Genomic DNA, 26,489 nt, shown 5'->3' on the forward strand with positions numbered 1-26,489 from the left:
AAAGCCCGTCTCGCTGGCCTGGTGCAAACCCTGGCTGTTGTGGCGTGAGGGTGTGGAGTAAATCTACACTTTATTATCTCCCAGCTGGCACCCAGAGATGCAAGTATATCAGCTGTGGCTCCGCCCAGCCCCCCATCCTTCCCTCTCCCACGGGGGCCGTGCCAGCGCTGGCGTTCTCCCTGGAGAGCTGCGGGGAGAAGGGATGCCAAGGCGAAGCATTGATGTGCTGCCGAGGGGTGGGTGACTGCGGCTGCTCCTTGGCGTTAAAGAGGTCCTGTCACCGCTCCACTTGGCCCGGCCGCTGCCGTTTTGTCATACGCCGTTGTATTTCTTTACGAGCCTGCTGTTTCGGCCAGCTGCGGTTGCACCCCCCGGGGGGCGGGAAGATCCGCTCGGCCGGCAATCCCGAGTCTCCGCTCTCCGGTCGCGGGCGGAGAGGCCCACGCGGTCCAGGCTTCGTGGTGCGCCGCAGGTACACGCGCGGTATCGGAGGAACGGCGCTCGTGACGCTTGAATCCCGACGATGATCCCTGCCGCATCCGAGCATTCGTCACTTCATGCCGCTGCACGTAACGCTTTATTTATTTTGAGAGTAAATCAGCAGCGTGCAAAATCTGTTTGTAATTCCCGGTTCGCAAGGACGACACGGCACGCCGGCTTTGTGCCCTCCGGCTCAGCCCCGTCACAGTCGCTGACCTTCTTTACGGGCTGTTTATTGCAACTTGAGGACAGAGTAAACAAATACACTGACTCCTTAACTTACGGACGACAGTTGGGACCAGAGTTCTGTTCGCTGTGTGTTTTCGTTCTTAACTACAGTGACTGTTACCGCTTAACCTCTTAATAAAAGCTTAGAAAAACAGATGTTACCGGATGTATTTATGGATTAGGTTCTCCAAAAACCTCAGGTATACGTACAGTGAGTAAAAAAAAAACAGTCCGTAGTCCCTTTATTTTTAATTAACTTAGGGCTGTGTTACATTTTTGTAAAATATTTCATTAAATTTAAAATTATACCCATTTTTCCCCCATAAATGTGCAATTTGATTTATTTTTAACTTCTTTTTTCGTTTTTTTTTTAAACCTCCACTTTGGTCTCCATAGTAACAGCACACCTCTTCTTACTCATGCTATTAGAATCACTAACACTAACAGCTGCTGGATTCATTCTGTGAAAATAAACAGCATTCCTCGTCCGTTTTGGTTACCGATACTCGCAAACGCCAGACAAGAGCTGTAAACGCCGTGGAAGTGAATCGGGTGCATTTAAGAATCGAAAAAAACAAAGAGTATCTTCAAAAATCCCGGCCTTGCCCATTTGTGACTCCAGGAAGGCGCGCGTTTATGTTCGTCGTGTATCGGTCTAAAGTACTTTTTCGAACAGCGTGTGTCGTGTTGGTAACACACATGAAATGATTAAACGGATCATTTAAATAGCAGCGCGGTGGCAGGGTCTCTTCCTTTCGCCGTGAACTTGTTGGGCGTTTGGTCACATGACGAGTCCTCTTCTGTTGCTAGTTCTTCCAAGAAGCCTGCGTGTGGTTTGTAAGGGATTTGTGCGTCAGCGAAAACGGAACATTCTGGCTGCTTATGAACACGCGGCGTAGTTTCAATTGTGCCATTTCTCTTGGCGCATCCATACTCGCATCCCCTCCGTACGACTTTTTCCTTTCCAGCAAAGCGTGGACGGAATTACAATAAAAATGCAACCTTGACAATTTGCATCTCGTTTGAGTCGTTCGGCATCTGAGTGTGACTCAGCCGTGTAAACATCCAGAGCCGGTGTCATTGTAACGCGCAGAACCGAGGTGTCAGTGTTGAAATAACTGTGTGATCGATGTACGACACACTTTCGATGTTTTTAAATAACCTTTTTAACTGTACGTGTATTCTGCAGAGCTACTTTACGATGGTTAACCCTTACTTACCCAGTGCCTCTGTCCCTGGGAGCTTATGGTGTTATTATCAACCATACAGTGGTTCACTCATTTATACAGTAGGTTACAGGTATTGTATCAGCTGAAGGTAACCGCTTGATCAAGGATACTGCAGCAAGAGTGGATATTCAAACCGACGACCTACAGATTGCAATGCGACGCTCTTAACCACTATGCTACCTGTACCGAAGTCCAGTCCAACTGTCCTTGTCTCACACCGCTCGTCAACACGCGTCTTAAGCAAATTTCGGTTTTTTCTATTTGCGCAATAAAATTGCCAACCTTTAATTGCTCATTTTTAGCTTCCTCGGGGTAACAACATGACTCTCCCCACCAAAGATCTAAATTTAGCTGCCCTTTAAACGGAATTCTTTTAATGTCTTTCTTCTATGTGCTTCTTTACAGGAAATCGCAGCCTACTTGATAACATTTGAAAAGCATGAAGAGTGGTTAACAACTTCCCCCAAAACAAGGTGAGAGAGCCGCCGAACACAAAAACTGAATTGCCGCAGATTTTCGGCGGATTTTCTCCTACAGGTTTGGTTTTCCTTCAGCTTAAACGTCTTTGTTTGAAAGCAAGCGGAGTGACGGAAAAGCAGAACATGAAAGCAGCCCTTTGCAACGAGTTGGGCGTTTATTGCCGGAGAGTGTAAGCGGCAGGTTCGGAGCGTCTGCATCTTTCGCTAAGGACGTTGCTGAATGGAAAACTGGCTTTCGGCTTCGGATTGCAGCTGGGCCTTGAACTCAAGGTCCGCTCGTCATTCTCTCCGATGCACTAATTTCCGTCTGCACGCCACCCTCACATAATGACCGTACGGCGGAGCTCCGTCGTGGCCGCCGCATAGGACATATTTTCTTTTGTTAGTGCTGAAACATCGGGCTGTTCACCAGTAGAGAGCAGGTAAGTTCTTCGTTTCGTATTCAAGCACCGATGAGTCTTTGAAAGAAGGAAAACACCATGCAGTTTGGAACAGGCACTTTTTCAATCCTGAAAACCCAACCCTTGCGCTGGCCGGTCCTCCGTACATTGACGTTGACCTGGCGCTCTTCTCCAAAGGGACTTACACTTAGGTTTTTTACAATAAACTACACAGTGATTCACCCACTGATACAGCTGAGTAATTTTTACTCTATCAGTTCAGGGTGAGTACCTTGATCAAGGGCACTGCAGCAGGAGGTGAGCCTCAATCCCAGGTTTTTTGAAGATCTCACCAGAGCTCTAACCACTACGCTACCAGCTGCCCTGGGGTGCTGGGGATACCCGCACATGTTCCGAGCGCAGGGACCAGATGCGGACCGGCTCGGTGCGGCTGTGCCCCGTGGTTTTCTGGAGGACAAACTCGGAACATGGCTCCGCGCGGGGCATCGCGTTCGCCGGACCGTCTCGTCCTGCGCCGAGTGGCGGCTCTCCGATGTCCACGCGGGACCCCGGGAGACGACTTCTACAATTGGGCTAATTGCAAAGTATGATTTGTTCTGGCTTCTTAATTCAGCGAGTCATCCTTCATTTTGCAGAAGTGAATTACAATATTCCTGTGAGGATCAGAACTAGCGGCGATTCAGATTACAAGCAGGAGGGAGGGGGCGGGCGAAGCTCTCTACGGCCCGTTCCGTTATGTTTTCGAGCATTATTTCACTGAAACTCAACAACAGTGGTGCAAGGCCATCCTCCCTTTCTCCTTTCCAAGCAGGCAACACCACACCATCTCAGAAAAACAAAGATGGGGTCGAGACCTGACCGTGGAAGACTGGGATCGGACAGATCTTCTGCGCGCTCCCAGGATGCGCTGCTCTCCGTACATCCGCAGATGAACCGTGCGCCCGTATTGATGCGGGACTTGTTTGTTTGACTCTTTGCTGCAAAGGAAACGGTGACATAAGTAGTGAATGCATTAGGAGACCTGATCCCTTAATGCATTCAGTGTCTGAGCAGCGGGGGAATTTCTTTTCCTCTTGTATTATAGCCAAAAGGTGAATTTACAAAACAAAGCTGAGCCCAGACCCCAGGTAAAGACTGCAAATGTTTAATGTGAGAAGGGCAAATAATAATCTCTTAACTCATCATAGCCTAAGAGAATCGCGCTGGCGTTTTGCAGCCTGCTGGGTCTCCGACGGTGGAGTTTTTTTTTTTTTTTTTTTTATCACGCTGAGAAAGCTGCCTGGATAATACTGTTAAGGCCCAAACTTGCTTGTCACTGGAAAATCCGGTGACCAAAGTTATGTGAGATCATTTATTTGCTCAGCAGTGTTTAATCGCTTAGTAGTTTGCAATTGCTGTATATTTACTGAAGTAAATTAGGTTAAGTACTGTGCTCAAGGGTAAGAAAAAGTCCATCCTGGGATTTGAATCTGCAACCTGCATGTTATAAACTGGTTTCATTTCCAATAAGTGAACCGCTAGTGTTTAGCCGGCAGGAAAATTGAGCTAGAATGGCCCATATATTGAACGTGGCGAGTCCGCCTTGAAGATGGATGCTCCCTCATCCAATAGGAGGCCCCGTTGGCCCCGTGCATCTCACTCACGAGCAGGGACCGCACCCCGGCAGAGCTCCGTGATAGCGTGACATCGATTCTCGTCGGCATCTGTCTTTCCTGCTGATCTTCGAATAAGGTCGGGGTGTCAGGGGTCGGGAGGTTCGGAGCCATGGCAACGCAGGTCGGCTTCTGGGAGTCGGAGCCGGGAGCTCCGGCGAGCAATTTCTTCCTGGAACGGGTCCAGCGGCAGGGGTCACTGGGGCTGCGTGTGTGTTTCGGAGGGATGGAAGCGTAACGGAGAGGCATCGGTCACTCTGCTAGTCGGGGGTCGATGCGATCGAAAACCGGCATCGCTGTTGTACGGGGCTCTTTGATTGAAACACGGCAGCCCGAACGCCCCCCCCACCCACACGCCTTGAGAGGAAGTCGCTTAAAGCGACCGGAATGGCTCTCGCATACGGACGAAGCGAGGATGAGAACGGAGCCGAGTCAACAAAGGAGCGCCGGGAAGCATTTGCGTGCCGCCGCCGGACGCGACCGACCGCGAACGTGTTTCGCGAGGGCGGGGTAAACGCAAGGAAGCTGGCGCGAGCAAACGTACGCACACCCGCCCGAACGCACTCACGCCCACGTGCGTATATACGGGCGTACGGAGAGCGGGGCCTTGTCTTCGGATGAATTGTGTGGGCTGGTTTGTTTTCCTAGCCGTGTTTATCAGGGCCGAGCAGACCGCGAGTGCCACATGATGGATGTGTACAGTCCCCGAAACACACATTCCCTCTCCGACTCAAAGTGCCATAGTGCTCACGATCAATACTGCCCCCGACTTTAATTTAAACATGCCTTTCCTGTTTCATTTCCATTTATCAGGAGGACTTTCTGCTCTTTAATAAAATCTACATAATCACGGATTTGAAAGCGTGGAACGCGTATTTATATATTGCGCCCTTTGCGGAAGGAGCACAGTTCTATTTCTACTGTACCTTTCACAGACCCCTCCCAAATGTTTTCTTAATAATTCAGTGTTTATTGCCAAAAAAAACTGCCTAAATTGACTCAGTATTTCTCAGCTTTTCTCTTGCACATTAGCTGTTGCTTAGCCCTTCTGAATAATTAAGGCACATAACACAGTATTCTGTCAACACTAAGGACGCGGCTTTAGAGAGAGGCAGAGGGCGAGCGCCTTGAGAAAGGGCTTTAGTCACGCTGCTGCCCCCGCTTGTGGTCACGGCGTATGGGTGTACATGGCAGCCGGTTTGAGGTCCAGCTGAGAGTGGGAGCTCGGGCTGTCTGGCCGTCCGGAGGGTCTCGGGACCCCGGTGTCCCCGCAGTGCTGCCACCTCGCTCTGTGACATTGAAATGATCAAACCAGTAGTCTCTTCTGAGACACAGAGCCCGGCCACCCCTACATCATTTACATTTACTCGTTCGGCTGACGCTTGTCTCCACAGCAACTTATAAAGTTAAGCTACTTACAATTATTTACCAGCTTATACAGCTGGGTAATTTTACACTGTGTACATTGCTCACCGATACTACAGCTGGAGGAGGGATTCAAACCTGCAACCTCTGGGTCTGAAGGCAGATGCTCTAACTACAATACTAAAAGCTCTCCTATTTGAGCAAGAAGGCGCACTGTCCCCAGCAGAGACAATCTAGACATTGTCCTGTTCAAGGCTGCGGTCTAGTTTATTTTATTTTTTTTTTTTCAAAAGTAATCAGTTTTGCAAAAAAAGGGTGGCACCGTGGGTACCATTGGTCCCTCACAGTGCCTGCGCTCTGGTTTAGATGCATAAGTTCATACTTTCTCAGTCTATGTGGAGTTTTGGGTGAGTTCCCACTTGGTTCTCTGGTTTCCTCCCACAGTCCAAAGTCTACGGTGCCCTTGGTGCATGTGCATGTGAGTGAATGAGTGTGTTGTATGGGTGAATGATAGGGAGCTGAGTGTGTGTTGTTTGCCCTGTTATGGACTGGTGTCCTGTCCAGGGTGTACCACGCCTCGTGTCCTCCTCTTCTGGGATAGGCTTTGAACCACCGTGACCCTGCGATGAATAAGTGTTTATTGCAAGTGACTGAGTTTAGGAAAATAAAAATTTTTGTTCCTTTTCAAATTTCATCTAGTTGTCGATGGGGCAACTTTCCCGGTCATTTATTCGTCAAATCATTAATGTAGCTCGAGTCGGTAAGTGTAGAACTTTACCTGTGCTAGGAAAGCAAACTCATATGTACGTGTCTTTGAATATTTATCTATGCGTTGGTGTGTGTGTGCGTCCTACTACAAGTCTGAAAACATGTTGTCTAAGCGACTGCTGTGTATCTTACATAATGCTCCTGCCATTATGAATAAAATCCATGGTTCCACGCTTGTTTCGAGGGGGGGAGAAGATATGACCGCCAGGTGGCGGAGCGGTCCGCGAGCGTTGCGCTGCCTCCGTGTCACGCGTTGTACCGCACTCGTGGCTGTGGCTCTTTATTTATATTGTTATTTATTTATTGCTGCAGTTCGTTTGCTTGGTTAGATCTGTCTCCTGTTCTCAGTAATAGGCGATGTCTTAATTATTTAGAGGAATATAATTAAAATGCGTTGTCACACATGACAAAGCTAATTTGCTCTTTACCATCCATTCAGTTGAATTAACATGTCAACGACATATCCATTAAAACTAACCAGCGAAAAGCCAATGTGTCCAACTTAAAAGACAGTTTCTCTTTCTCACAGTTGCAGTGGGGTTAATTATCCCCGTGAACGTGAACGTAATGGACTCGGGTCACCGCAAAAGCTTTCCGATGTGGCGCGTGGTTCCCAAGTGCAGCCACTTGGCCTCGGGCAATGGGAGTCGGTGTGGTCCGCAAGTCGTCCCGCTGGAGAGCGTTGCTTCAGCACTGACACCGAGGGCGTTCATGGGTATTGGCAGTGTGGGCACTTCTCCTCACCTTGTCTCATGCCAGTCATTTGTGGAGTCCTGCAGAACCAAGTGTTTGAAAATTGTTTCTTCTCTTCTCTTCTCTTCTCTTCTCTTCTCTTCTCTTCTCTTCTCTTCTCTTCTCACTTGCCCTGTTTTTGAAGCAAAGGTCCATATGTGTGTTGAAAAGCAAAACTTTTACAGATCCAACATTTAGTAAGGCCCAAAGCAATTAAATAAAATGTCAGAATGATAGAAGTTCTGAAACTGGAAACAGAAACGCACGCAAAGAGAGGGAAGGACAGAAAAGAAGAGAGTGAGATGGGCTCGAAATGGGCAGCAGTTCCCAAACAGGGCAAGAGGGGGAGCAGGAAGGGATGATGAATGTGGAGAAACGGTGAGGGGTCCTGGCAGACGAAGGCTATAGCGCAGGACGAAAATGGAGCGTGGCGCTCGGAGAGCCGGAGACTAACTGACAGCTCTAAAAAGGCCAGAGGAGCGGAGAACACTCGGGAGAGGATGGAGGACACTTTATAACTGACTCCGAGAAGCGTGTCCGCTATGGCACCTCCATTGTTCACCCCCTCCGTTCGCCCCGCCTCCCAACACAATGAGTCCACTGTTTTTGTTAATACTGTAGTTCTGGATGAATGGCGCCAGGAGCCACGCGTGTCAGGTCTCAATTGTAATACATTGTCCCCAACACCTGCCATAGATAATGCAAATTGATGGCAAAGCACAGCAGCCGCAGCGCAAATGGGAGAGAATGTAAAGGTTAATGTAAAAGGAAAGCAGCGGTAATGACAACAAATAGCAGTGATCATAGCGGGGTTGCGGGGAGCGGGTTCGCGCCGTTGCTAAAGCAGGACTGATGTGCTCTCGGCGAGCTGGCAAATAGACACGTAAGCAAAGAAGTTGATCCCGGGTAGGTGCTCAAGGGGACAGTTTCGGTTGGGCAACAGGGAAATGGGGTCCTGCCACCACTGTAGCGTGATAATAAAGACTTTACTCAATTATGGTCTTCTTCACCACTGCGCTTGTCTCCGGCCGTCTGTTAGCCGGAGCAGGATGCGCGTCTCCAACCTGGGCTCTTCTTCCCCATGTGGATCCCAGGCTCATGGGAGAGCTCTACCTGTCCGCCGAGTCTGATAAAGGAGCTCCGACTGTCTGCTCACTCCCGTAACAGAACTCCACCTTCGGTTGAAATTTGATACATCTACCGGTGTTATGAGAAAATTTCATAATCGATGAGTTTGCTGCGAGAAATTGATTTGTTTGGTCAGCTGGTCGAAGTCTGAGGCCAGAGCTACTTCGTAGTGCCAGCTGTGTTCCCACAATGGCACCAAGTCAGTGATGTCATTCTCTACCCATACCACCATGGTCACCGTGACCTTTTTTGGGGGAACTTGATGCCTCCCTCCATCGTTGCACTGTCTAGTCCCACGACAGCAGAAGCTCGTGACCCCCACTGTGCGTATGTGCCTCTGTGATATCGGTAGAGAACATGGAACCAGACTTGGAGACAGTTCCTGGAGTGCAGTGTAGGTCAGTTTCCTCCCCCTACCCCCATGTTGGGGCCCCAGCCAGGCCTCACCATGCAGAACGTGCCCAGAGCCCTGCATAGAAGGATGCTCTTCAGTGCACTCCAGCCTGAGCCTGCTGGCACACAAATGGCTGACAGCCTGCTGCTTTGCCCGGTGATGGAGAGTGTATCCTGGTACCCCCATGGGCACACCGGGAATGGATGGACCAACACATTGGCACAGAAAGTTTCTCGTGACCCCTAGCTCATCCCCATCAGGAACCCCTTACTAGCCAGTACCAAAGGGGTCCATTTATCCTGAAGTTACACAACACTGATTTGTAGTCCGGTGACCTAATCAGTTTCCACTACCTAACCTCCAACGGACAGACATTGTATTTGACCGAAGAGACAGGCAGGAGGTTCCAGGACATTCTGTGCCAGGTCATCCAGGGCCACAGGCGAAGGAATAAATATGCAAGCATTGTTCCTGCTTTACATGTTAATCACACCACATGGAGACGTCGTCCCTTCGCAGCGAGAGACCAGCTGGGATTCGTCCCCGTGCCTAATTAGCAGCGAGAGCGGCTGAGGGAACGGGGCCGCCGGTGTCACCCCTCTGCCCTTGGCGTCCCGCTCAGCCGAGCGTCTTGCAGAGGAGGCTCCACGTGTCCCACCTGCATCGCCCCTCCAGTAACGTTACCTTATAGACTCAAACAATTTGCTCTCCAGCAGTCTGAGCAAACGCAGCGTCTGTGTTAGTGATTGAGGATTGAGGAAGATAGCGATGACAACAACATTTCATTAATTATTCATGAATAATAATAGTACTAAAGATACTAAAAATAATTTTAAAAAATGTTAATACTTCGATCCATTTTCATTAGCCACTTGTCAAGGTCATGGGAGTCTGTAGCCTATCCCAGAATCAGTGTGCGCGAGACTGAAAGAGGGTACACCCTGGACACGATGCCAATAATAATAATAATAATAATAATAATAATTGACCAGTGTATATGAATAATAGACAGTCGATGATGAAAGAACCCCTTCAAGGTCTGTAATGTGTCGGATGTCTAATAATCAGGTTATGCGTGTCGTGAAGATTGTTTTCGCACCCTTTTGGGTAGCGGTCCTGTGCCGAGCGTTGCGGAGCGGCAGATGAAAATGAAATTCCCTCCGTGCTCAACCGGTCTTATCAATCCGCAAATGAGAGGCACTTGATCAGAGATGCTGATGATATATCCGCGCATTTCACATATCTCCTCTTGAAGACGTCCGCTACAAGAGCAAACACTTCCTTAACCGCTTTGTTACGAAGCACGGGCCGGCCTGCCATAAATTTTGCATCACTGAATTAATTAATTTAAAGTTAAAAAATTAATGGATAAATTATTCAGCCCATTTTGGAATGTGTGTTGGAGACTGAGATGGGGAAAGAGCAGCGAGAGTCATTTCAAATTGGAAAATTAATATTCATAACTTTTTTTAAAGGAAGCTAAAAATGGCTATCAATTCAAGGTTTAACAAAGGTTTAATTAACACTAGGAGAGGCAGACAACTCTCACATCCCGCCGAGAGGTCGCGGAGAATCCGGGGAATGAGCCCTCTTGCCGGTTTATTTATTCATTCAGTTGTTTTTATGAAAGTGGAAAATCAAAGGAATTTAAAATAATATTTAAAAAAATTACAACAAAAGGCATTTTAACATTTACAGTAAAATGAAAGCGGCTGATGTTATGCACGATGTTATAATATTAAAGTTACAAATTAGTTTTTCCAAATCATATTGTCCTAATTATTGCCATTTCATTTCTGTGTTTCTCGTGTGCGATTGCGACTTGTGTTTTTGAGGACGGATCTTGTTTTTATTGTTTTGGCGAACTTTCGTAGAACCCAATGAACTCTCGCCTGCCCGCTCAACACGGCACCTGTTACATTCACAAGTAATGAATCAACGGTCAAAATGGCTAAGGGAAACGAAGAGATACCTAGTCTGATCTCAGACATCCAGCAGGACTCCGGCGAAGTCTAGTAGGAGCATTAATGTGATAGTGATGTACTGTAATGATGTTGTCTTGGACATGAAGAAGTTCAATTATTTATAGGTGATGTGCTCTTTGAATCACCAATGAGGGGCTCTAAATTACCGTCTTGCTGTAATCAACCCTTCAAGGAAACCTCAGGGTAACTCCTGCCAACCTGGGACTAGTTGACTTTCCCAAACTTGATTGTTTCCTCCCTTCGTTTCTGGAATGGAGTCTTTCTTGGAGGTGGGAGGGGTGGTTGCATGACTCGGGCTCAAGAGCGGGATGCTCGCGCTGCCTCGGCCGTAGATGCCTGTCCCCGGAAACTCTCGGCTTCACCAGACAAGTCTCCCTTTAACACCTCGCAGCGCTCGCGTTTGATGTAACTTTCTTCCGTCCTCCTCCCGTCGCAGCGACAACGCGCCTGGAGCTCACAGCACCTCCGGACGACTTCGCCAGGCTCTTCCTCTTGGCGCCCAGCACCCCTCCGCGGCAGCCGGCCAAGCGTGGATGGGGATGTTCCGCTCTTCCGGCACCTCCCGCTCACGGTGTGCGGGTTGCTGACGGAGCTGTAGCCGGCCAGCGGGGCTGTCGTGCTGGGTTGACTGATAGCTTTTTTAATTAAAAGAAATTAATTCCTGACCCGTTTAATACCCAATTTTAAGTGTCTCCGGCATGAGCGCTGGCTTCACCGTGTGTCCCACTGACAAGCGGTTCTCCTGCCGCGGCTGCAGCCTGACGGGCTCTTGCACGTTCCGGAAAGAGCATCCCGACAGAAAGGGAGCCTCCGCGGGTCACCCTACGGGCGTGCACTGGGATGGGGTCCCCCTCGGTGTCGACCGCCACCACCACCACCACCACCACCACCTCCTCTTGGGCGGGAAACCCTGTGCCTACTCGTCATATCACCGTCCCTGTCCTAAGCACACACCCGGCTTCGCCAAACTTCCCCCTCATTATGGTATCGTACCTTCTGACGCTGCCAACTTGGCTCAGCGTGATTTGAGAAGATTTTGAGCCCCCCTCCCCGCGATCGCAGTTCTTTCTGCCATTATGCAGGCCTCCTTACCGGAGAGAGAAAAGAAAAAGACTTTTCAAAGCCCTCCGCACCCACCGACTCAGTGTCTGCTAACAAAGTAAATCGCACTTACATAAAGACGGCGGTGAGCCGCCAGAGCCTTTCATGGTGGCGCTCGGGAGGAAGGGAACGTGGGGTGGCGGCACTCCGCAATTAGGCCGCGGAAGGCTTATCGCCGAGCAGGAAGGCGGCCGGGGGCTTTTTGTTTTGCGTCAAGGAGTGCGTGCGCGTCGCGTCTCCGCGCTCGAATCGTTTAGGCCGCGCTCCGGAGGGAGCGCCGCGGAAATAGAACGGCGGACTGATTAAGTGGCAGTCGTGGGGGTGGGGGGTGGGGCCTTTCTGGGGAAGGAGGGGAAAAAGGTTTGTTGGGACGGTACCGCACGTATCTCCGTTGTTCTCGAAGCTCATTTGGAGGTACCTCCTAGGCGGAGGTTTAGCACCGTCTGAAATGTGTCTGCTCGTGCCTTTAAAGGACCCCCTGCTGTTCTGTCTCGGGGAGATCCCAGGACATCCGGGGTGTGTAACAAGGGGCAAATAGAGCCCACTTCTCTTTTTCTCAGTTCCTCTAGAGTCTCGACTGATCTCGTCGAATGCGGCGCTCCTCCGACCGCCTCACGGAGACCTCCTTTTCGACGTTTTGCTCAATTCTGTTGGCCACGTGCGAGTACGAATCTGATACCGGTTTGGAATCGGGGCGCTCCGTTGAGGAGCGCCGCAGGTACAGCGCGATGCGTCCAAAGCCATTTCCACACCTGATCGCTTTAAACTGTGGAAAGAGGATTCGGGCCGAACTGTCAGGGATCAGCAGAATCCCCCAAAAAACGGTAAGAGTCCGTCACGTGCGGAACCACCTGGGTTTAGACAACCGCTCGAGCGCACCCGCCCTTTGCAGCGCCCCCCAGCCCCCGTGAGATCTGTCGTGTGTCGGGTGCCACGCGAGTGCGACTGAAACTCAAGTCCTCAGTCATTGAAACATGCTGCGTTATAATTTGCTGGAGGCCCCAGCTCTGAGGGTTCGAGTCCTCGGTGAGATTAGCCCACAAACTCACACGCTCCCTTTCCTTTCTTCCCTCGGCCAGTTTCTGCAATCCATCCAGGGGGAGGATATTTATTTGGGATGGGAGGGACTACAAAGAAATAGAGCAGGAGGTTTGCGGAGGGCTCCGAGGAGTTTGATACCTGCAGAATAAGCACAGAACACATTGACAGCAGCGGCGCTGTGATTATGGCCAGTGGTGTTCGTTCATATTAAAGATGACAGAAGCGGGTATTTTGCCTTTTTGTCGTTATGGACAGCCGTGAAATAGGTGGGGACGCAATTGAGACAAACACATGTGGATTTGCCCGTTGCACCCGAAGCTCGGCGCATATTCCAAGAGCTCCTTACCCACAATCCACTCCGGGTGATGTTTCTTTCCCCTCGATGTGCTTTATCCAGCCCTGTGGCTCTGCCTAATGGAGCGTAAAAGGAGCGGCGAGTGAATTCAAGCCCCCTGCGGCCTGTTTTGGTTAAACTTCACCTGCCCCTGTGCCGCCTGCTCGCTCGGGCGCGCACGCCGAAGCCGCGAAACCGGGCCCCGGTGTACACGGGCGAGCCCTGCGACCGAGACCTTCTCTCGCTGCGCTCCCCGCGCTCCCTGCGGGCTCTCGCTTCCGGAGAGCCTCGGCCTGGAACGCGCCATCGCGGGCATCGCTCTCCCTGCCCTGGAACCATTTGAAGGGTGAGAGCAGGTCTGCAGCAGAAGCCCGGAGAGGTCGCGCCGGCGCTGCGCCCCCCCTTGGTCGGCCCGCTGCTCCGCACGACTCCGGCGAAGCTCTCGCTTGACATGAAGTCAGTCTAATTTAATACGTCCTTCCTGCCCCTCGCTGTTTGTCATCTAATCTCCTCGTAAGGATTCCAGGAGGCATGCGAGGCCTGCGCTGGGCTTGATTAGGCCGCTTTGATTTAATCCCTGTCGTTTAATGGAGAGCAGCGGCGGCCGGCCTGAGTTGTGCCCGCTTGCCGCCGACTCGGGAGGGAAACGGGAGCAGCGATGAAGGAGGAGTCGTGGGGCTCTGGTACTCGGGCCTAGATTCCTCCACCACCGGGATCCGCGAGGCTCTGATAGCAGGCGGGGAAAGTCCCACCAGCCCCTCTGTTCCATGTTGCCACATCATTATCATGAACCAGTTCTGTTTTTTTGGCAGCTTTTAGGTGTGATTTAGGTTTAAGTCACATTTTTGTCATTCCTTTGCTTTGGTTTTATCTAAACCCCCTTGCAGTTTTGTCCATGTGGGACAGCAGGTGGCACAGAGGTTATAGCCGCCACCTTTGGACTTGGAGGACCCATTTTTGACTCCGGCCTCTCGCTTTTGTAAACGCTGAGCTGACACAGTAAAAATAACCGTGCTGTATAAATGGGGGGAGGGGGTGCGGTGGCGCAGTGGGTTGGACCGCAGTCCTGCTCTCCGGTGGGTCTGGGGTTCGAGTCCCGCTTGGGGTGCCTTGCGGCGGACTGGCGTCCCGTCCTGGGTGTGTCCCCTTCCCCCTCCGGCCTTACGCCCTGTGTTGCCGGGTAGGCTCCGGTTCCCCGTGACCCCGTAAGGGACAAGCGGTTCTGAAAATGTGTGTGTGTGTGTGTGTATAAATGGGTAAATCGCTGTAAGTAGATTGTCATTGTGAAGCTCTTTGGAGTCAAATAAAAAAAACTGTAGGTTCTTAATGGACCCGTGAACCAGCTCAGGGTCCTTCGGTGGGGTTTTCCTTAGGACCCGAGCCTCAGGTTACACATCTGTGTCCTTAACCAGTGCGCCACCTGCTGGAGACGTCGGTCGTGTTGGGCTTAAACAAGGAATGTTTGATTCGGCGGCTGACTCGCATCGGGCTTTAAACGAAAAAGCTCCAGAATTGGCACTGAAACGCTTGACGGGGCCTCGGTGAACCTTACCTCGATAGCGCTCTAGCTGTCACAGCCACTCCCCGTCCGATCCGGTGAAACGCACCTCCATTGCCTCGGAGGTGAAATGAATGAGAGCAGCAGGCGCCCGGTAGCCGCTGACCTCCCGCCTGCTGTCTACACAGCTAGAGCAGCGTGAGGCCGGCTGCTGTGTGCCGCCGAGAGGGCGCATTTTGAGAAAAATAGTCCCAGACAAATGCTGCACCCTTGGGGTGATATTGCCAAGGGCTTCGAAGGCTTTCTATAAGAACTAAAATGCAAAAACATTTTATTCTGCTACAAAATGTCATGATAGATAGATAGATAGATAGATAGCACAAACAAAGCAGTGACAGAAAACTGGAATAACAGCAGAGTAAATAAGAAGTGCAAAGACACACAGACAGCGAATAGTGTTTCAATGAACGCAGGGAATCATTTACTGCACCGAAGTGAGTGTGATCCCTACAATGACACACCCTGTGTATCTCTGCGGGTTTACGTGTGAGTCCGGGTGCCTCAGAGGGCCCGGTTCCTCATCCTGTGCCTCGCCGAGCTGACGAGAAGTGGCAGCGGTTGTCGGCGGATGTGTCGGAGGGGTGGGGGGGAAGGAGCGGTCTCGGTTTCATCCCCACCTCCTCCACCACCTCTCCCACGGGGTCACGGAAGGACACCCGAGCGCCGACGGACGACGGGGGCCCGCATGTGTGACCGCGCCCGCCCGCTCTGCCCGCGCACGTGCCGGTCCCACGAGCCGCATCGCGGACGCTGGGGGGCAGACGGTTTCCCGGGAGCACTTCGCAGGTGCGGCCTTCGCATTCGGAGGTGCGGACACGGCGCCGCTGGGGCCCCGCCGCCTCCTAGTCGTTTACGCGGCGTCCTTCCTCCGCGCTGCAACCGCTGCTCCCGCAGCGTCGACCCTGCCACGGTCCTGCCCCCGACGCTCTTCTCCACCCTGGCATCCGAACAAGGGCTGTTCGGCTGCGATCTCCGAGGGCCCGGTTCGGGAGCATTTGGTTCCAGCCAGGCGGCGAAGGGCCACATTCGGCTCGCAGTCCTGCTCAAACCCTTATTCAGCCCCTTTCTGACCGGGGCCAAGCCGCCCCCTTTGGCGCCGCCCGTCCCGTACCCTGCGGTTCCTCGACAGGCAGGTCTCCCGGGATCAGGCCTCCCCTCACGCCCTGCGCCGCCACATCTGGCGCGAGCGGCGCACAGCTGGCACAAGAGACACGCGAGGAGCGAGTCGTGGCGTTGGAAGGGGTGTGACGGCACAGAAACTCGGATGAAGCCAGATAAATCATTTCCTCCCACCTTGACTTTGCGCCGGGGGATCCGTGCTATTAAACATCTGCACACGCCTGCGTTCGGGGGCATCCGGCGAGCCGCCTCCCCGCCCATATGTTCGCCGTCGCTCCGCTCTGTCAGCGTGTCGGGTGCCGCTGTGACCCGTTTGGCTGCGCGGCGCTGCGGCGCGGGGGCCCAGCCGGAGGCCGCCCGCATTACAGATGCTTCCGAAAAGACGTCACGGGATGGATTACGCCCGGCTGAAAGCCCTGGTAGCAGTGATCCGGCCACGCTGCAAATGAAAAGGTGCTTCGGAGAGCGATGCATACATTTTTAAAAACACCGATATGTCCTGATACAGCATTTTTTACTTAAAGTGCCTTCGGAAAGTATTTCTCCAGCTAACGATTTTGTTAATGGGGAGCGGGAGAATTTTGCACTGCGCTCCCGATCTGGGAAGACGTGTCCCTCGGTTGCTCCTCCTAAGCGAACCCGAAGGGCCGTCGCTCTCGTACGCCGAGGCTTGAGCTCCGAAGGCTCCATTGACCGAGCGAAACAAAGCTTCAATTGACATTTTATTTTCCGTTCTGGCATTCAGAGAGCCTCACAAAGGCGCTGCCCTCCAAACAAGGTTGCCAATAATGGATTTTATGTGCCTCGCGTGAAACCCCTGCGCTCGTGACGCTGCTTCACGGAGCTGCGCACTTTCGTGTTCTTTGTCCGCTTGGTCTTTCATAGATCGCTTCGCTCTCAGATCGAGTGTGATGGATAAAAATGTGTCCCCGTGGCGCATGCTAATCCGGCTGCAAACACTCGCGACGACTTGTACCGTTTGCAGCACGTCAGGCTTTCTTCGAGCCATTAAATTCATGTTACAGTATGTGCTTTCGAACCCGGAGATAATCACAGCGCGCCTGCTGGAGTCTCACAATCAATAATATGTTATATATAGGTTAATGTCCATTAGCATTTACAAGGTCCTTTCAGTCCTCCGTTGAAAGGGCTCCGTTTAAAATTAGAATGAGGAACAATGTGAGAGCAGTTCGCTCTGTCCTTCAACATGTTATAATGATTTAGGTATCAAAAGGATTAAACGTGACCTCGGAGCCCCTCATCCGGAGCGTCACGAGGCAGTAGGTAGCGCTGCGGTTAAGGAGAGGGACTCGTGATCCGAGAGTTGACGTTCGAGCTCCAGGGAGCACCCTGCTGTAGTACCCTCGAGCGCGGTGCCTAACCTGCGTTGCTCCGGCAACGTGGCCAACGGTGTCATTGCTGTAGAGAAGTGCAGTATAGGTGTTAGGATGGCGCCCGTGCTGTCTGAAGGCTCCAGGTTTGAATCCCACTCCTGCTGCACTACCCTTGATCAAGATCCTTACCCTGAACCCACAAAGTAAGAGCGCCCTACGGTATTAAGTGGGTAGAACGCTGTAAAGCTGATCACGTAGCACTTTGGTTCACCTTGGACAAAGGCGTCAGCGGTCAACAGTCAGTCCGCAAATATGTCTCCAAACACGGAAGAGGTTCAGCAGAAGAAGGCGTATCTGCCGTCGATTGTCCTCTCTTACGATGGAGTTAAGACCCATGCGCTGTTGCATGTTTTCCTGGAATAGTCAACGGCTGCCGCGAACGAACCGCGATGCAGAGCCAGCGGCCGGCGCTCAGTCCGCCCTCCTCCGCCGTCTTTGCGGACGACTGGCCGCGCGCAGCCGCGCGTCCTGCCCACGTTGTACGCTGCCATGTGATTCAGCAATTATAATGCGGTGGGCAGGCACTGTCTGCTAACGCAGCAGGATGTTGCGGAGAGAACCGCTGAGAGTTTTTGCATTCGTGTTCCAAAGGGAAGGAGCGGGCGAGAATCGGTGGGGTTTATGCGCACGGAGGGGGGTTCAATGCAGTGTAACACAATGCTTCCTCCATTATTAATTTCCCAGCTCCGCTCCGCGCCGATCTTCGTGGCCCCGGCAGCCGTAGCGCTGTGTTCGAGTTCGTGTCTCTCGAAAACAGTTTCTGGGTGAATTTAAAGCTGACACAGGTGGCAAAGTGACAATTCGAGAGCCGTTATCAGCGGAGCGTTTTTAAAGAGGCGCTTTCTCCCAAACATCATGTTTCTTTGCCTTTGACACAAGTCAGCTGATCAAATACCGCTCCTGTTGAAGAGTTATGCGGAAGCCTGAGACAGCGATTATGAAGGCAAATAAGTGCAACTCAAACCATTGTGGCTGCAGTCAGTTGCGGAGCCAGGAAATGGGGCTGGAAATGGGGGGGGGTACCAGGCCTTCGCACTTTGCGAAAAGAGATTTGTCTTAGGCAAGCAGGTGACGTTGTGAACAGCAGTGCCACTGCGCATTCGAAGGACCCGAGTTCGAATACAACCTCCTGCTGTAGTACCCTTGATCAAGGTACTTACCCTGATTTACTCTAGTAAAATTACTCAGGTGTATAAATGGGTGAATAATTGTAGGTCCCTTAATATTCTAGGTTGCTTTGGAGAAAAACGTCAGCTGAGTGCATGTAAATGTACGCACGTGCCACGATTCCAGCGGCGTTTGTCCTGTCCTTACTCTAACTCCCGGTAAATGGGTGTCGTGCGTCTCGGCTCGTCTCCAGCGCGGCATGACAGAGAGCGCCGCCGGCTCCACGTGGCGCTTCTCACCGTAAGACAGAAAGAGTCGGGTTAGCGGGACCCGCGTTCCTAATTGGCTCGGCTGTCGCGCGGAGCTCGGCACCTGACGTCACGGTCACCGACGTCCCAGGACCGGACTGACAGTCGCGGCTTTGACAGATGATGTGCGCCGTAGCTCTTGCGGAGCACAGAGAGAATCATTTAATTATAGGAGCGCAAGTCTTGCGGAGTGTGCAGGAACGCGCCCCCTCGCACCCGCTGCCGCGCGTACGCTGTCGCGTTCCTCTTTGACTCCTCGGCTCCCGTCGTTTAGAGATGCGACGAGCGAAAGCTCGGTTCTAGTTCTTGCTTGAGCTCGGACGTGAAGGAGCCAGGAAAACGAAGGGCGGTTCTTACGGCGTGCAAGAGGCAGGGACACGACTGCGCTGGTGCCCTGGAGTGTCCTTCACCCCACTGTCAGTCCCACGGCTCAAACACACACTGCACTAGTTCTCATCAACAGGGGATGACGTCATTACTGCAGCCGGGCAGTGTGGTGTGTGTGTGTGTGTGTGTGTGTGTGTGTGTGTGTGTGTGTGTGTGTGTGTGTTTGAGTGAGAGAGACTGTGTGTTTGTCCATGTCTTTGTCTGAGACTCTGTGTGTTTATGTGTCTGTGTGTGACTATAAATTTGTCCAGGTCCATGTGTGTGAAAGTGTGCCTTCATGTGTGTGTGTCTGTGTGTGACTGTGTGTGTTTGGTTGTCTGTGTGTGACTCTTTGTTTGTGTGTGACTGTGTGTGTGTTCATGTCAGAAATGCCATCTCTTCATGGTGGCTATTTAATTTGTCGTGTCCTTAGTGTCCATCCCCAGGGATGTCCCCTCGAGCTGCAGTCTCCTGGAGTTTATGAAACAGCCTTTGAAATCTGCCATCTGCACAAAAAGTTAATAAATAAAAATAAGAGCAGGAAACTGGCGACAAAGAAAGAAGAGGAGAAAAAAATTACAAAAAACGAAAGAGGGCTGCCTCATTGCATGACTGTTTTAGGGCTACAAAAAGATCACTTCCATCATTAATTATTCACATATTTGTGTGTGTGTGTGTGTGTGTGTGTGTGTGTGTGTGTGTATTGTGAGAACCTAACCGTAGGGTAAGATGCAGTTTCATGGATAACCAACAAACTTCTAATCCGGTACTGAGGATCTGAGGAGTGATCACATTTGAGAAGAGGTTTGGCTCGGCTTGTACCCTGTAAGATTTGCCGTGTGTGTGTCGGTTGGGATGTCGCACAGAATGTTTGCTTTGTCCTCTGTTGGTGGAACAAGGTGTGTTATATCCGCGGGAAAAAATCCGTCGAATGATGTTTAATGAAATGTACATCCGTGACCTTGGAATCTCTCGGTCCTGGTGCTCACGTCCTTGCTGAGAAAAAAAAAAAAAATCACAACAAATAATATAAATTACACCAGTTATGGCCTATATGTTTCAATTATCATGCTTGTAATTATACATTATATTGGTTATAAATCCAAAAAACCTGAACACAGTCGCGGCACCGGGGAAGGCTGGAACAATTGTAGCTATCAGCAAAGGCCATTAGTCAATAAATTAAAAAGTAATTAGTTCTTCTTTCGCGTTCCTCTTTCATTGGCTCCATTCAAAGAGACACATACAGGTGTTATGAAAATGAATGAGGGTTCATGACTCTAATGAGGTTGAAAAACTTTTCATTAGCGAGCGTCCAGGAGGGACTGCGCTCGAGGAAGTAGCGCTTCTCCGACGTGTGTCGGGGCTCAAAGATCTCGTGGCACCGGCCTCCTCTCGGCTTCCACGGAAGCGGTTATCTCTAAAGAACCCGTATTCCGCTCTATTCCAGTCAACACAAATTCGGAATAAATCGGACTCGCCGCAGTGCCCTTTCTCGCTGCCCACGGGATGCTCTTCTCCCCAGCAGTGTCTGCCCCCCGCCTTTATGCGTCGTGCCAATCCGTCACGTTCTCTCTCCTGGCTCGTATCGCGCACCTCGCCTCATCTCCCCAACCTGGCTTTCGCCTGCCCCTTTCCCTCAGATCTCTTCTCCTCCCCTGCTCTTTATTCCGCACACCTGTGGTTTCCGTCACTTTGCCCGTTCCCTTTTCCTCGGCTGTCCAGTACGCTTACGAACGTTAGGTCTTTTCTTTTGATGGCAGAAAAGAGAGAAGTTCAGGCCGGTGTGAGCGGAGAGCTGTTGCGCCCAGAGACTCCCATCCCCTCCTCGTGCCGTCGCCGAGATTGCGGATGTCGCTTTGCGGAGGAGCGCGCGGGTTGGCGTGATTCAAAATGGCACTTGTCTCATTCTTTGGCTGTCAGGCAGAAGGCAGCTCTCCCCGAGTTTGGCACGTCGGCTGTTATCGCTACCCATGGCTGGTTTTCCCGGGCAGAGCCGGGGGCTGAATCTTTTGGTGCTGTAAAACCCTCTTGGAAGACTTTGTGTCATCCGCTGGAAAGACATGGGAATTGTGACACACCGCGGTACTCGGTGCCCACCAGCATCAGTGGCACACTTTCAATCCCTATCTCCCCTGTACAAATGGAGAACAGAGGACTGCTGAGAAGAATTTAAGAGCTTTGAATCATTTAACGTTTGTAAAACGAGGACCCTGAAGGAATACGACGCGATGAGCGACACCCAAGACGCGCTCCGAGCCCGAGCGAGAGGCGTTACATGGTAAAGAACTGGCGTCTGTCTCTTCTGCCTCCGTAGTAAAACTCAGAATAAGTTTATTTGAGTTTCTTAGCAGGAAATTTTGCTCAAAGTGATTGATTTACCATTTGTTCACTCACACTTGAAATCCTTCCTGAAGGGTCAAGTAGCTCCACCCTTCTTGGAGTCCACATCCTTAACCACTGGTACAGGCTTCCCACCCCGTGAGACCTGTTCTAACCATAATCTTTTAATGGGCCACACTGATGGATCCAAATGAAGTCTAAAGCTGCCCTGTCCCTCTGGCTCTAGAGTCTAAGACCTGCATTGCTTTGTCCCCTAAGACCTCCTACACTGTGTTTAGCTGCGTTGATTTTTCCAAAAAAAAAGATGCGTGTTCCACACGCCGCAAAGCTTCAGGAAGCAGATGGCAAAATGGCTGTGGAATGAGCTTATTGTCACATGTTCACGGCTGAAGGAAGAGCACTTGTCCTACACTGCTTCTGTCTCTGTCCACCTGTATGGAGACATTACAGTGGAAAGCCTGTAATTCATGACATGTTGCCTGATTTACACGCCGTGATAAATTCAGGGTCGCTGCGACCTTGACTGGACAAGCCATCGCTGACACTGCTGACAAGGAAGGTGTGGGTCCATGTATCCATCATATGCAAAAAAAGGTCCCGTGAAAGATGGGTGTACCATGTGGAACGCTGTGCATTTCACCGGACCATCCCCTCTGTGCCATTAGAGACTCCGAGTCTTCTCCGGGGGAAGGAGCCGCTTTCACACAGGGAGAACCGCTGGACCAGTAAATCAGTTTCACTCAGCGTGGAGTACAGTGAATGGGAAGAGATATCATTGTGTACTTAGGAGGAAGCCAGCGAGCCCAGCTCCAATACATGCAGAACCAACAAGCTGTCGGGCAGAACACGTCCCGCGCGGCCGGACTGTAGGCCGCAGAGAGAGAGGGAAAACCAGCCACGGTAAAGCCCCATCCTCACATCCAGCCCGTCTGGCCTTGTTGAAAGCCTTGCAGATGTTTCATGTAATGCTCACCTCTGGCTAATATCCGGCAGTTGTGCATGGCGGGAAGCCTAGATCAGCAGTGAACCCCTCAGGACTTCAGAAGTTCTTCAACTGAAAAGTTTAATGGAAGGAAAAAAAAACCGTAGGCATGAGAATTAACCCCCAGCATGGCAGATTGCTCACGGAGACCTGGAGAAAAATTGGAGATAGAGGAGAGAGAAGATGTGGAGGTAAAGCCAACGTGTTTGTAAGACGAAGTCTGAGAGTCGGCTGGTGGTGGTCATGGAGAGCGGTGGAACTGTCAATATGCCGTGCTTAGGAAGCCTAGCGAGACGGTTCTCGGTGCCATTTTTCGATCCATCGAGCTACGTTGAAGAACAGGGAAAGGGGGAAGTTAAACAGCCGTGCGAACCCCATGACCGTCTGAATGCAGGAGACACACGTGGGACAGATCTGGGCTTAATCCGAACGAAGTTACCGGACAGTCATTAGCCATTTGTCTGACAATGGAGCTACCAGACAGCAGCTTTTAGTTATTACACTTCAACTAGTTTAGTCATTGTTTGGACATGGACACGTCACGGGGTATGCCAGCGGAAAGCGTTAATTAAGAATTTGTTCTTGAGATACCAGAGGACAGTTATTACATATAGGTCTAGACATGGAAATTGCGGAAGACAGAAACTGGATTTTGGAGGGGTGCCGTAACCAAAAAAAGAGCTTTTATGCTATTAAGACAAAGTTCAGTAGAAACGCATCATTTAATGGAGGGAACTAGTTACCTTTATCTATTAAACCAGGCGACTCTCATATTTTGATGCCCGTATATAAGAGCCATTAATTAGGAGAGAGGAGTCACGGCTTAATGAGTTGGTGTGGAAAAGGGCGTGGGGGTGTCAGGGGTGTCGGCGAGGTTATGGTCGGACGCTCGGAGAGAACCAGGTGGGATGCTGTCACACCACTGCGGTGGCTAGCAGGTGGCCTCTCCGTTGCTTCCCCCCCTCCCCCCAAACCACCGCTTTCTTCATGGCAGGGGTCACCTTGCACTTCCCGCTCCGCTGTTTCATCAACCAGCTAACTCTGTGGACTCTGCTGCGACTCCTGCACCTCGAACCTCGCGGCCCACAGACACACGGGGCGCCCTGCTGGGCCACCCAGGGCCAAAGTCAGCCAGGTCTTTGCTTAGCAGACTCTACCAGTCAAAGCAGCTTATTTATCTCAGAGCTTCACTCTCCGTCCTTTGACACGGAGAGATGTTCTTACCGAAGCAGTACAAGTTCAAGAGCCTGTCGCAAGGCTTCGGTGGGAGGGCCTCTCCCAGAGCTTCGACTCGCGAGTATCCCGTCTTTTAATGGCACGGCCCAACCCTTAGCTGTTGCGCTGCCTTCAGCCCACAGTTTGACTCAAAGTGGGCAATAAAATGTGAAACAGAGGAAAGGGGACACGTGTGCCGCACGAGGATGATGAGTGTGCCGTTTCGGTGGTTGCGATGCCTTGTCAACGCTGTTATTTTAACGGATCACGCGACAACTTTACGGCGTAAATAAAGGCGTTGCATCGGTTGCGCGGGCCGTGCGTGCCTTAGAATCGGCGGAGCGAAATTATAACGGCGTTCCGACGACGATGAAAAGGAGAGTGTGTCGCGATCGTGATCGCAGTGGGTACGAGGGCACGGCAAGCAGGTGGCATCGGTGTCTTAACGAAGACCATAAATCGATTGCAATGAGACAAAGGAGTGCTTTATGGCCCCGTTATCATCTGACACACAAAGGCAGTCGTAAAAGGAGGAGAGGGGAAAGTTTAATGATGGTCTTAAAGTGTCGGGGACACTGCCTCATTTTTACTGCTTCTCTCCCCAAGACAACGGGGTACCTTGACCGTCTCATCGCTTCCTTCCCTTCCCTTCATTAGCTTCCTGCGTTTTTATCTCCTCTCCCGTCTTTTCTATTTCTAGCCATAACGACTAGTCCTGTCTATTCCCTTCGATCATTTCTATTTCTAGTCATTACCGACTCAGCCCGTGTATTCCCTTACATCTTTTCTATTTCGAGTCTTAACTGAGTAACCGTTCTGTCTTCCGCATTTCTACTTCTTACCGACCAACACTGTGTATTCCCTTCCATCGATACTATTTCCAGTGACGCACAACCGAGGAAGCGCGTTTATTCCCCTTTTTCTTTCATAATTCCAGTTTTAACCAAGCAACTGCGCTTATTCCTCGGAGACGAGCATGGGTCTCTGCTCCGAAAATGATAATTCCATTTTTCATTATCATCTTGACTGGCATTTCCATTATTCCCTAAGGGCATGTGGACTACAGGGCTAAATGTAGAAATCCCAAAGTTCCCCGATTTCCTTTAAAGGAGAGAGGAAAGAAAAAAAAAAAACAGAAAACCAGGAGCCCATTAGAATAATCAAGCTGGCTGTATTCGGCAGCGTGGACACAAGCTGCTTAGCCATGATACAGACCCCGCCGTGCCGAGAAGAGCCTCTGGGCTGATCGGCAGATTAATGGTATTCAGCTGTCCAGCTGCTGAATTCCATTCTGGGGGGGGGTGGGGGTCTTGTTTAATAGCATGGCCACCCCCGCCCCGTGTCCACACGAGCGGTAATCCCCGTTTCTCCTCGTGGCGCTCGACATCCGGAAAAGCAGCAGGCGTCTCACGCTGCCGCCACCCGGGATCGTCCGCGGGCCCGGCCGCGCTTTTTTTCCTCCTACCGGAGTTCGCGGGCTGCGGCCGAGGTGTTGACTTCCTCTTCCCGCATCGAAGGAAGAAGTTCTAACAGAACGGTGTGGGGAAACTCTCGCCACGTGCTCAGTCCATCGAACGGGGCGAACGGGAGTGTAAAAAAGCAGACGAGTCCTTGTTCTGAGTCATTCTCTTACCGCCCAGGTACGCTTTTCGAACTTGCACTCGAGTATGCGTTCTGCCAGCGCTTACTCGGGATGTTCATACCGAAACCTAAATAAAATACACCGCATTCGGAGTTTCTAAATTCCGAAGCACATAAAACATACATGAAACATACACCCTTTTTATGCATGCAAACGAATGGGCTCTGAATTATGCAGCGGCCCTGTCATCGTACCAGCGTAGGCTCCGGTGTAGCTACATGGACGGAGCGCAGTACTATGACTTGCACAATGAATTATGCTATCAGTCGCGATATTTTTAGCTCTACAAAGCTGACTGTCGCAGCTGGAAATAGATGCCCGATTTCATGCTCTTTCACAAAAAGGGACAATAAGCGCGCTATGATCATTACTTTGTGTTTAAATTAGAAGCTATTAAGAGAGCGGGGTTGCAGCCGTGTCTTCCCTCCAGTGTAACATGTCTGCGGCTCTCCGCTCCCGCTGCTGGCGTTCACCACGCTCTGCACCGGCTGATAATATCGGAGCCTTAATTGGAAATGAGACGCTTCGGAATCGGACCTTAATGCTTAATCTGGATCTTCGACGCATGACTCCATAAAATCTCGATAAGATCCAGAATTAGCAAACAAACCCTTAACAAACCCTTTTCGTTTAAATAATTGCATCCCTAAATATACACTTAAAGAAGATCTGCCAACTGTAATGTGCTATCATTATTATACATACATTAACTATACTGTATGGACATGCACCGTATAAATTGTACGATTAATTCTTATTAAGGGCACACCAGCTAAGTGTGCTGCGAGAATCACGTCTGCGTCTGTGACTTTGTTCTTAATGCACTTTTGTTTGCTCTGAGTTTTATGTCCCTTTGGAGAGAAGCGTCTGCTAAATGAATAAATATAAATGTAACATTTTCCATATATGTACGGCGATAACCGCAGTGCGCGATTGTGCTTCACGTGGGTATTTTTACACCTCTGTGTATCCATGAAGGATTTGAAGTGAGCGCTTCTGCAGCGAGAGATACCGAGCGTATGTGGATGCGCGTGAATAAAAATTCCCAGAATGCTGTAGGTCAGAAACTGAGCCGAGACATGGGGGTCAGAGGTTCAAAGACTGGTGCAGACAGTCGCTTCCTCCCTCAGGACAAAGT

At 51.0% G+C, this 26,489-nt stretch overlaps 1 protein-coding gene across 7 annotated transcripts in view; it reads left to right on the forward strand.

Moving 5' to 3' along the window:
* LOC108933484 (calmodulin-binding transcription activator 1-like) overlaps positions 1-26,489 on the forward strand; it is a 288,342-nt gene that overhangs the window by 136,077 nt on the left and 125,776 nt on the right. For all 7 annotated transcript variants that reach the window (XR_003798268.1, XM_029259174.1, XM_029259181.1 and 4 more), the window contains one exon: positions 2,343-2,410. Coding sequence is in view for 6 of the 7 variants with exons in the window: in XM_029259174.1 (XP_029115007.1) it covers positions 2,343-2,410 (68 nt within the window). In the remaining variant the exon portion in view is untranslated. The remainder of the gene's footprint in view (positions 1-2,342; positions 2,411-26,489) is intronic.

Source organism: Scleropages formosus, chromosome 2 (genome assembly GCF_900964775.1).
Source record: "Scleropages formosus chromosome 2, fSclFor1.1, whole genome shotgun sequence".
Lineage (NCBI taxonomy): Eukaryota > Metazoa > Chordata > Actinopteri > Osteoglossiformes > Osteoglossidae > Scleropages > Scleropages formosus.